The sequence below is a fragment of the Cebidichthys violaceus genome, unplaced genomic scaffold (assembly GCF_023349555.1).
Source record: "Cebidichthys violaceus isolate CVI_PGR_0920_01 unplaced genomic scaffold, fCebVio1.0.p SCAF_17, whole genome shotgun sequence".
In the NCBI taxonomy this organism is placed as follows: domain Eukaryota; kingdom Metazoa; phylum Chordata; class Actinopteri; order Perciformes; family Stichaeidae; genus Cebidichthys; species Cebidichthys violaceus.
The window spans coordinates 4523320-4535081 of record NW_027176340.1 but is presented as its reverse complement, the minus strand read 5'-3'; the positions used below and the strand labels follow the sequence as shown (position 1 = coordinate 4535081).

General features: G+C 41.8%; 1 protein-coding gene across 1 annotated transcript in view; it reads left to right on the top strand.

The window, feature by feature from the left end:
* Nucleotides 1-6819: 6819 nt before the first annotated feature.
* The window catches only part of skib (v-ski avian sarcoma viral oncogene homolog b), a 30206-nt gene continuing 25263 nt past the window's right edge, over nucleotides 6820-11762 (top strand). The window contains exon 1 of the mRNA XM_068712240.1: nucleotides 6820-8090. Coding sequence (XP_068568341.1) covers nucleotides 7197-8090 — 894 coding nt within the window. The 5' untranslated portion in view covers nucleotides 6820-7196. The remainder of the gene's footprint in view (nucleotides 8091-11762) is intronic.

The window sequence follows — 11762 nt, the reverse complement described above, 5'->3', positions numbered from 1 at the left end:
ATGTAATTAAAGTCATAGTATAGTATGTTATGGTATGCATAACATTTTCATGAAAATGTCATAAAAGTCATAGTATAGTATGTCTTACAAAGTGTCCTAAATGAGTCATAGAATGTCGTTAAAATGTGATTACAATTCATGGTATGGGATGTCTTACATGTCATGAAAATGTCATTATATATGTACATATGTAAAAAATGTATTATGAAAAAGTCATTGTATAATGTCATGACAATGTCATAAAAAGTCATAATATAGCATGTCACCAAAAATGTCATTAAAAAATCATAGATTAGTATTTCATGAAAATATCGTAAAAAAAAGTCTTAGTATTGTATGTCAAATTGTCTTAGCTTAGTATGTCAAAAAAAATGAATTAAAAATGTATAGTATAGTGTGTCGTTATGCTATGTCATTCAAATTCATAGTATGCTAGGTCTTGAAAAGTGTCATGAAAATGTCAGTCTAGTATAAGAAGTCACAAAAATTCATAAAATGTATGTCATAAATTTAATTAAAAGTCATCGTATAGTATGTCATAAAAAAACATCATTATAAAGTCATAGTTTAGTATGTCATAGTTCATGAAAATGTCATGAACATTAATCAAATTAATATTTTCTCCGTTTTTTTGGTGTGTGTGGTCTTCTATGAGCAGCGTTGATTTTGCAGTCTGACAACAGCAGGAAGGAAGGACCTGCCATATCCCTCCTTCACACATAGCAGCCTGTCACTGAAGCAGCTGCTAAGTGCTGTTGTGTGTCTGGCAGAGGGGAGGACATCTTAGCATCATTCTCCTTTCTCCCACCAACTCCACTGGACCATATGCTGCTGCCTCAGCAGACCACTCCATTGAAGAAAGCTGATGCCACCAGTTGAAAAAGGCCCCCCTGTACTCCAAAAGACATGAATCTCCTTAGCAGATGGATTCGGCTATGTTCCTTTTTGTCTGTTGCGTCTAGTGTATTGTTCAGGTGAACACCCAGATCATAGAAAGTCATAAAAAAGCATGTCATTAAAATTTCATAACAAAAGTCACAATAAAGTATGTTATAAAATGTCATTAAAGTCATATTATAGTGTGTCATAAAAATGTCATAAAAAAGTTCTAGAATAGTATGGCATAAAAAGTCATGAAAAAATCGTGGTGTGTCTTAAAAAATGTGATGAAAATGTAAAAAAAAAAAAAATCATGAAATATACAAAGATGTCATGTAATTGTCATAAAACAGTCAAAAAAAATGATATAAAAAAAAGCAGATTTAGTATGTCATGAAATAAATGTAATGCAAAAAAGTGACACACTCTTAGCCACGATGCAAAAGACATTTAATAATTTAATAATCTTTAGTATTCAATAATCTTTAGTATAGTATTTAATTAGAATATAAAAATCATGGTATAGTAGGCCATAACAAATGTCAAAACGGTCAAAGAAGGGTATGTATTCCATAATGTCATGAAAATGTCACAGTATAGTATGTAAAAAAAGAATTATGAAAACGTTATAGTATGTCATGAACATGCCATAAAAGTCATAGTATAGTATAGTTGTCATACAAGTATCAGTGATCATACCTGCAAACTCATAAGAGGTGAAAAAGGTGACAATCACCGAAACACGAAACCCTGTCGGGTCAATGACATTTTTTTATGACATTTTACGACACAATATTCTTTGAATTTTTTTTAATCGCATACTATGACTTCTTCTTGAAATTTTTCAAATACCATGACATTTTTAGGATATTTTGTAAGACATACTATAGTATAATTATTTTTTAGGACATACTATGATTTTTTTTCAATATTTTTATGACATACTTAACTCTTATTTTATGAAATTCTTCATGATAGACTTAATAAAGATTGTATGACACTTCTCACAAAATACTATTCTATGACCTTTCATGCCTTTTTCATGACATTTAACACTTTGACTTTTCAATACACTTTCATGACATTTAACACTTTGACTTTTCAATACACTTTCATGACATTTAACACTTTGACTTTTCAATACACTTTCATGACATACAGTGTGGCTTCTTATGACTTTTTCATGACATTTTATACATTGACTTTTTGACACCATACTAAAGTATATACAATCATCACTTATAACCACTTTAAGTGTCTGTATCTGCAGAGACCCTGCTGTTCTGTTCCATGACAAATTGCACTTCAATTATGAGAAAAAACAATTTTATTTCAAATTCTACACACTTTACAGCTTTGTAAAAATAGATAAATAAAAAAAACACATAACTTAAACAGTATATTTTACTGTGTATCCAACCTACAAGCCAACAAGCTACCTTAGCTGATAGAACTGTAGACCATGATGGTGGCACTTACATTATTTATTGGCTTGAAAAATCTATTTTTCACAGGACAAAACAAATTTCAAAGATGGCGGCCGTGGCTGATCACCGAGGAGGAACCTTGGTGTAGCACTCATTGGTACATTTCATCCACAGCAGGGGTTGGACCTCGTTGACATTGGTATCGGGGCGGTCTGTGAAAATAGGAAGGACGTGTAAGATTTAACATAATATTGTCATCAGGTGTTCTTTACTTTCTGACTGTAACAAAATAAATATATAACATGATGCTGTTGCTGACATTTCAACAATCAACTTTGTGTTTTCCATATACAAACAGAGGGATGTTAATAATTAACTGTTTAACCGTGTTATATACAAATACAAACAACTGAACAAAACTCAGAGGAGTGGTTTGTGACATAGAGGAGAATAGAGCTGGTCCACCTTTATGGTCAGCCCGCATTAAGTGGGTCAGAGCCGGACTTGTTGGGTTGGGGCTAAACTCCTTCACCTTAATCATCCGCTGGCTGAAAAGCAAAACCTGGGAGCTTAGCTCGGGCGTCCTCACGGGTTTTCGGAGAGTATGCCAGGCAAAGAGACACAGCTGACAACTTCACAGCTAAACTAATACTAACTAACCAATTCCCTTATTATGTGACCAGCCAATTGGTCAACTGTTAAACAACAAAAAGAAGATCCACCAGATGGCGGGAGGGTACTTTACAACAGCTTAAATTTCTCAAGAGTTTACAAGGTACACCTGAATGCACCATGAAGTCCCTGTCAGTAGTACTGTAATAGTACAGAAGGTATACTCAAGCAGTAGAGTACGCGTTTGTATACTTGTTATTTGCACCTGGAACCCTTTTATAGCCTTGTTTTAGAGCTACAACAATCTAATAAAGTAACGCATATCAAAAAGATTGTGGTTTTTTTACACATTTGAAGCCACCTGTGACTTGAGCACACTTCTGTGTACTTAAGTGGGTCACACTTAAGTACACAGAAGTGTGCTCAACCCCCAAAGCGAAACACCAGCAATTGCGTTACATAGCTGCGAGGGTACATTTAATCGATTTGGAGGAAGGGCGTTGATAACAAGCATATGCGGACGATCTGCTGCTTTTCATATCAAGCCCGGACATCTCCCCATGCTGTCATTACTCACCCAATTCAGACAGTTATCAGACAATAAACTACATTTACACAGAAGGGAACCTTTCTCGGTGAATGGAGAGGCACTTACACTGGAGTATACCAACCTCCCCTTTAAGAATGTGAAATAATGCTTACTCTGGTATTAGAGTCACACGAAAGCACAAGTGTCCTGGCACTGCATATTTGTCACTTTTATTACTGTACGGCTAATATGTGCTGCCTCATGTTTTGGTCACACTTTCCGAGAGTCAATGAATGGGTGGCAACACAGTTGAATTCTGTCAAAAATTCAATTTTTCAATGTTTTTTTTTTTATCTCTTTAAAGCCACGGCCGTTGACAGGCTCAGGTGTGGGAGAAACGCTGGTCCAGTGCTGGGAGGGCTCCACGTGCAGCAGGATATATGACGTTGCATAGAGGGTCTTACCACGCCCACCTCATTAACTTCAACAGGTGTGACACCAATGCACAATTAGAATGCTGTCAGGGTGACGTAATGACACTTCCTTCCCCCTTGCCGTTTAGACGGAAGTTAGCCTGCTAGCATTACCATCCTGCTCCGCTGATTTGAATGGGATGAATATGTATATGGGTTGAACACAACATAATGACTCAACGCCACCTAACGTAAACGGGCTGGCTACAGCTAGATAGCAAGCTAACGTTAGCGAACATTAACTCACGTTACAGAGACCATTTCAGAATCATTTCACATCTGTTTTAAAACTTACCTCACACGAATATCAATTTGGCTGCAACTGACTCCTGTTGTTGTCAAATGAACCGACATCCAGCCGTGCTCCGCTCCGCCTCGAGGTCTCCCTTTACATCCCTGTATACATCCCGCACATGACCCGCATGGTGTGTGTATTCTCTGCTCTAAACGACCCGTACTGGACAGAAAACCCTACCTATCCTTGAGTGACACTTACTCATGTGTCTTGCGGAATCTGGGTGCTCATTTTCAAATGATAAGAGCCACCGTAGTGTGATTGGATTTGTCCTCGTTGGCTCAGTGATTTTTTTTTTTGGTGGATTACATACTAACTTCTGAGTGCATACCGCCACCTACCGTACCGGAGTGTGTAATGATTGACCTATTCTACATTATCCTGTAATTTAAAAAAAAAAAAGACAGAAAAGCATGACAAAAGGAAAAGTAGGAAAAATAAACTATATTCTATTAAACGAACTGCTTTCCACACTGTGTCTCCCCCCTCCCAGATGAAGTCAGAAACCTCGTAGTGTGTTATCTCATTAAAAATGTCATAGTAAAATTTGACATAAAAAGGTAACCAAAACAAAAAAAGTCATAGAAAAGTCATACAATGCTATAGGGAGAGAAGTTGTGTGTTTTGGAAAATAAAGACTTGGCATGGCTTTAATACTCATTGTGATTTTTCTTGCCTTACACTTTATTTGCACCCAGAAATACTGATCATAAATCCTCATGATTGTGTTGTATAGGCCTATCATACAAATGCTAATAACTCTATACAGAGCTATCACTTTATCTATGCTCACAATGCTATAGTGTGTTATTGATGTTTATAAGACAGTATTCCATTTCATAAACTTTGAATGTATTATCTGTTATGATACATTAGAGCAGTTCTCTATGTGTCTGAAGTCAGGGTGGTTATAATGTGATGTGCAACCCAGAAATCAGATTATCTTGTTGTCACTTTGGCATATATATATATAAATATGCGTATAGTGCAATATAGACATTCAGTCCTTCACATACAGTGTTACAGACTGGCAATAAGTTTAATAAAGCTCTATTTATTTTTGAAAGTCATTAATATTGTGTTTGTATAATCTGACTGTAGTTGTTTGCTTTGTTCTTTTCTATATTGTGTGACCTTTGCAAACTCTCGCAATTTCACTTTCTGCTTTTGCATCAATTTCCAGAGTTTACGTTCATTGTTAATATCTAGCGCCCTCCAATGGTTAGGAAAGGTAAATGGGCCAAATTAGGTTGATTCAAAGGTGTTCTGTTACTTATTAGTTATTAGCTAGTTATTTGCTAAAACAAAACAAAACAATAAGAGCAAGGAAAGAGTAGTGCAATGTGTACAACAATTGCTAATTGAGAGGAGGGGTTATCAATGGTAAATCAATGTTGTAAATGAATGGCCCTTTTGATGAATTTCAGAGGATTTCACACTATCTCAGATGCATTATATTGGATTTATATATAATGCTGGTATGGAATATATATTTAGGTTTCTGAGAGTGACGTCCAACCTTGGAATGCATAAGTTCATTGAAATCTACATTCCTCCATAGGTCAGAAATTAGTCACATCGGAATTAATATGTTTGTTAATAACAACCTCATGCTATCTCTATAATTTTACCCCAAATAATGAAAAATGTGTAGCTGAGTGTTGATGCTTATGACAGCTGAATCAGGGAATATCAGAAACAAGATTTCAGAGGAAATGCTGAAATTTATCAAAGGGTTTATATACATTTTCTATCATTGATGGCAGAAGTGTTCAGATGCTTCACTTTAGTAAAAGTAGTTTAAAAGTCAAAGTTCTGCTTTGAAAATGTTTCTTAGGCAAACAAACATAAGTAAAATCAGCGTTATACTTAAAAATGAAAAGGAAAGGTATTCAATGCATGAAATGCATGACAAATCCCCTGTGTGTGTTGTACAATGACATGTTAATCAATAGATTATCAGCGCTCATGCATGCAATGCTATTATTGTACTTGATCATTTGTTTTGTACGTTACATTTGAATCTGTAACTAAAGTTGTCAAATGTTTAAATGTGGTGGAGTAAAAAGTTTCCTACAGTGGAAATACTCAAGCAAAGTATAGCATATAAGTACCTCAAATATGAACTTAAGTACAGTCCTTGTTGCTTCTACTACCACATGTTTCTACTGTTTCAGGTTGACCTTCTCAAGCCAACACACAAATATAGCCCTCAGTATATTCTAGAGCCTCTCATTTTAAATGTACATGCTCCAAAAGTTTCTAAAGAAAGACAAAAACAATGCTGATCTTCAAGGCTTAAACATCTGAAATGCTAACGTTTTATTATATATTTCAAACTTCAACTATGTTTTCCTAAGCTCCACCTTCCCCTCAGTTCAGAGAGATTTTTTCTTTTTTTTTAATGTGCAGCTGCCATGTAGCAGAGGGAGGAACAGCTGGCTGAGGGAAGAGCCAGCCCGGGGAGTCAGTCACATTCCTGGCTGGGATTCAATGACTGAACCAGACACAAACAAACAGAGAGGGCGAGAGAGAGAGAGAGCGAGAGCGAGCGAGAGAGAGAGAGAGAGAGAGAGAGAGAGCGAGAGAGAGAGGGAGAGAGACTCACACATTGAGTGAGTGGGGAGACAGACTGAGAGTAGCCTACGCTAGACTGAGCAGACGAGGCATATTTCGAGCTCACATTAGGAGTGCGTAAAACCGCAAGAGCGCATAGAAACACGGTACCCGGTGATTGTACGTTGGATAATACGAGTTTTGAGCCTCGGAGTTGTCGACTTTAATTGCGTCTGCTCACAGGAACAGCCCCTGTGAATTCAGCAGCCGTCAGTTTTCTGAATGGACGCGCTGGGAAGCTTCTCCGGTGACATGGAAATGCGCGTTATTGAGCGTGTAGCCGGATGCTGAGGACGCCCGATCCGATAAGTCAATTTTAGCTTTTCATTTTGAGTTTTCAACTCTCTTTTCCACCCGGCGACATCATGGAGGGCACGAGCTTTCAGCCCCATCCCGGACTTCAACAAACTCTGAAGCAGTTTCATCTGAGTTCCATGCGCTCTCTCGGCGGACCGGCGGCGTTCTCCGCTCGGTGGCACCAGGACTCATTCTTCGGGAAAGATGGAAAATCCGTGGAGATGATGCTCACCCTCCCGGCTCAGACACCTCCGGTAATGTCCGGTCCACTTTTCATCCCGTCCGACCGATCCACGGAGAGGTGCGAGACGGTCCTGGAGCGGGAGCCCATCTCCTGCTTCGTGGTCGGCGGTGAGAAGCGACTGTGCCTGCCGCAGATCCTCAACAGCGTCCTGAGAGATTTCTCCCTCCAGCAGATCAACTCGGTGTGCGACGACCTGCACATCTACTGCTCCAGGTGCACGGCGGACCAGCTGGAGATCCTCAAAGTGGTGGGTATCCTGCCCTTCTCTGCTCCGTCCTGCGGGCTGATCACGCAGACGGATGCTGAGCGCCTCTGCAACGCGCTCATCTACGGCGGTACTTACCCTCCTCACTGCAGCAAGGAGTTGGGCTCCCTGGAGTTGGAGCGAACCGAGAAGAGCTTCAAAGTCTATCATGAATGTTTCGGTCGGTGTAAAGGCGTGTTCGTTCCGGAACTGTACACCGGTCCGAGTGCCGCCTGCATCCAGTGCATGGATTGCAGACTCATGTTCCCTCCTCACAAGTTTGTGGTCCACAGTCACAAGAGACTCGAGAACCGGACAGTCCACTGGGGATTCGACTCCGCCAACTGGCGGGCTTATGTGCTCTTAGACCCGGACTACACCGGAAAAGAGGAGAACAGTCACCTGGAGCAGCTGCTTAAAGAGTTAAAAGGAAAATATGACCTGTCGGGCAAGCGGTCCAGTAAATCGTGCAGAGTAAGTCTGTTCTGTTTCACCTTGTTGTTCAACTTATTGTCTTAGAGGTGTTTAGTTTGTATCTGTGGATATTTCAAGGACCCCAGGCCTACTACAGCACCTACATTCATTTACATTCATTTTGAGGAGGCTTCCTTCTCAAGCCAGTCTCCCTTGATTGATTGTTTGTGTCTTTTCCAAGTGTTGCCAGTTATATTAGGTGACCCCCAACAGAGTTATAATACAAATCACATGTCTTATCACATCTTTCTGTGTGTGTGTGTGTGTGTGTGTGTGTGTGTGTGTGTGTGTGTGTGTGTGTGTGTGTCCTCTACTCTTACACTGTGAAACGCCTCTCATGAAACGTCACTCACCTGATATATTTCTAAAAGAGCCTCTAACCGTCAGCTGACGCCCCAGGGTATCCCTCCCATCCTCCAAAAGTCACGCCCCCCCCCCCCCCCCCCCCCCCCCCCCCCACCCCCACGCCCCCCCACCCCCAGGGTTACCCAAGGGTATCTGCATTATGATAAATGGAGTCCCGATGATATATTTTATCAGTGTGAGAGGGAAGAGGGGGGGCAGGGAAGCCCATTACGGTGCCACGAGGTGGGGAAGGGGATAAGAGTTTAATGAGGTTTGGGACATGGAAATGTGTGTGTGTGTGTGTGTGTGTGTGTGTGTGTGTGTGTGTGTGTGTGTGTGTGTGTGTGTGTGAGAGAGAGAGAGAGGAGGCGTTGTGGCTGCTCGGGATAGGATAAGATGAATGTGTGTCAATGTCCAGGCTCCTTGCATAAGTCAGAGACGTTTGGTGCGGACAAAGGGCCAGGAGAGCGAGGTGACTGTTCCTTCGTCACAGAGCAGCTGCTGTGTGGGACTCTGCTAATGAGTGGACATCTCTGTATGCATCACCATGGTGCTGCTCCAGTCTGAGCAGGAGCCAGAAGATGTCTCACAGGGAAGCCTCAGTACTCTCTTTGAAAAATGCTCAGGGAAACGTTGTTGGTTTATAGAAACACGTTCTAAAACAACGAAAAAAGGTTATCAGTCCTGAGTGCAGCATGTTTTCGGCGAAATTGTACCCAGACGTCTTTGTGCATTCAAGAAATATCTGTCGGTACGAACACAAGTTATCACAGGTCCCAGGTCAGCACCTGTGGCTAATTTCTTCCTAACTGCAGTCGGCAGGACTTGATGAATCACCTGTGAGTTATGTATTTTGTCAGATTGGTGAGTCCTGCGCAGTCCCGCACTGACAGTCTTTTAGTTTGTGTGTGGAATAATCGGGGGGCTGAGCATCATGGAGGCAGCGTGGCGGAGGGGGCAGTGCGCGCTTGCTGTGGTTCACTGTCAGTCGTGTCCCAGTTAGCAGACAGGCCCGGTCCTCAGGGAGCTGAGCACCGGCGCTCCCCCATACATCAGCCTGACAGGGCAAGCTGCTGAAAGGCCGGACGGGGGCTCGCAGACCGCGCTTGGCTCGCCTTACCTATGAAACAAAAACTCAGTGTTATCGGCGTGCCTCAGTCTCCCTCTGATGTCAGAGTGTTTTATTAATAAGAGAGAGCCTCGAAGGTTACCTTCTCTGCCTGTATCATCTGTCTAGACTCCCACTTCATCTACTGTATGTGGTGGCTGGTGCAGATACAGCACTGCTGGAGGAAACTACTGAGACAATTATTGCTGATGCAGCATGTGTTTTTTTTTTTTTTTGTGGAATAGTTTTGAAGCGCAGTTTGCTAGAGAGATTCAAGTGTGATTCAGAATTATTCCATTTTTTATAGGCAGTGAATGTAGAAGTTGAAGCATAACCAGCCTCACCAGAAGCCGGATCAGAGGAGGGAATGAGCCCAGTGAACCATTGTGTCTGTTTTGCATCAAATCCAGCATTTGGTCATTTAGCTCTGCGCTTAATGTGCAGATGAGGCCAGATTGCTGAGAGGAGGCTGCAGACTCTCATTCAGAAGATGCAGGGTGTGTGTGAGCCAGGCCTTGACATGTGTTGTCAAAGGGCCGTAACCCCTGACCTTTCCCCAAAGACACTGACCGAGCCTTCCCCCATTCTTTTCACACCATCCAATCATGTGCCCTTGTCTCCAGTCCACTGGCCAGATGGCTGTCTGATAATGAACGGAGGGATATACAGTGGACAGATAACAAAATCTCAACTGCTGCTTGATTCCAATAAAACATTGCCATTTTGCAATGCTTACCCTGCTCTTTATTTCAGAACCTGGGTGGTTATATTGCTGACACACCGCCAACAAAATGTCAATTCCATGGAAACTAAGTCCAATTCAAATTGCTTCTTCCATTTTGTTGAACCTTGAGTGTAAATTTGAATGTTAACTTTTCCGATTAGCATGAACATATTCAAGAAAGAGGATTGGACTTGCAAAAACTTGTTTTTTTTTCCCTTCAAAGTTAAATACCGAGCATTAACTGTAAAAAAAAATTAAAAAATAAAAAATCCCTAAGAAGTAAGGGCAATGCGATCAATCATCTGACTGAGTGGAGAGTAAAAAGGGGACTGTGGAAAACTGTGTAGACCCTTCTTAATGGGATGGATATTAAAGCCATTCAACTGACGCCAATTTATGCCTTTTCTCATCCCATTGTTCTCCTCACTCGATGAAATTAGCCTCAAACCTGGAGCAAACCAATCAAGTGCGTGTCAAGGGGGAAAGGGTTTCCAGTTATTAGCTGTTGTTAAAAGTGAATGAGAAATACCTCTTTCTCTATCAGGTCACTGTGTGGTTATCTGCACTTGCATATGTGTGTGTGTGTGTGTGTGTGTGTGTGTGTTCTTTAGGTATAGCGAGTATACGAGTGGTGTTTGCATGTAAACAGGCAAGTGTAATGACTGGATCAGCTGTGCGGGCCAGATTAAAATGAGCTCTCTGCCGGCTCATTTCCATTCCCATCTGTCTGCTGACCTCTGGGAATCCCTGAAAGCTGACAACGTGCATCTCTTTGGTCCTTGATGGGCCTGTCTGCCCAGTGTTGACCCAGCCAGCTAAGACCCAACCCGCCCACATCACCCAGATACACACACAGAGCCATTTGCATTTAGTTCAGATACAGCATATTTCTAAATCTCACTCCTGGTGCGGCGAATTCATGTTTTTAGTAGTTTGTTGCTTGTGTTTAATGTGCCTTCTCCGACGTATCCGTCTCTTGGAAACATCATTCTTTTTGAGAGCAGTCGTCTGACTCTCAAACCCCCCCCACCTCTACGCCCCGCTGACCAGCCCCCCCGCCCCAGAAGCCAGTGACTGCTGGACGGAGCATTTTGGCCAAGGCACAGACAGCGTGTCAAGGCAAAGGGGTGTCAGGAGCTCCCAGGGGTTGTGGCCTCCATTCTGGCAGAGGTGACCCCATGTTAAAAGGGTGTCAGCTGGGGTTCTGTCATGGGTGATGTGTGCTAAAGACCTGCCGCCTCCTTTGTTTGAGGGTCGAGCTTTCAGAGGCTGTGAAGTGCAGCCTTTTCTCTATGTTAGTGCCTTGTTTCTTTGGGTGCTGTGTGGATTGGTCTGTAACCTCCAGCCTCTCCCAGGGTGGGAAATCCATGCTCGTGAGTTTGCCCTGTCACTGGTCTCCCTGTTTCGTGCACAAAGCCAGATTGGAGCCCGTAGTGGTGTCTGCATGTCTGATAGAGATAGGGCTGGGCCATAGTTCAATATTATGGTTTATCGA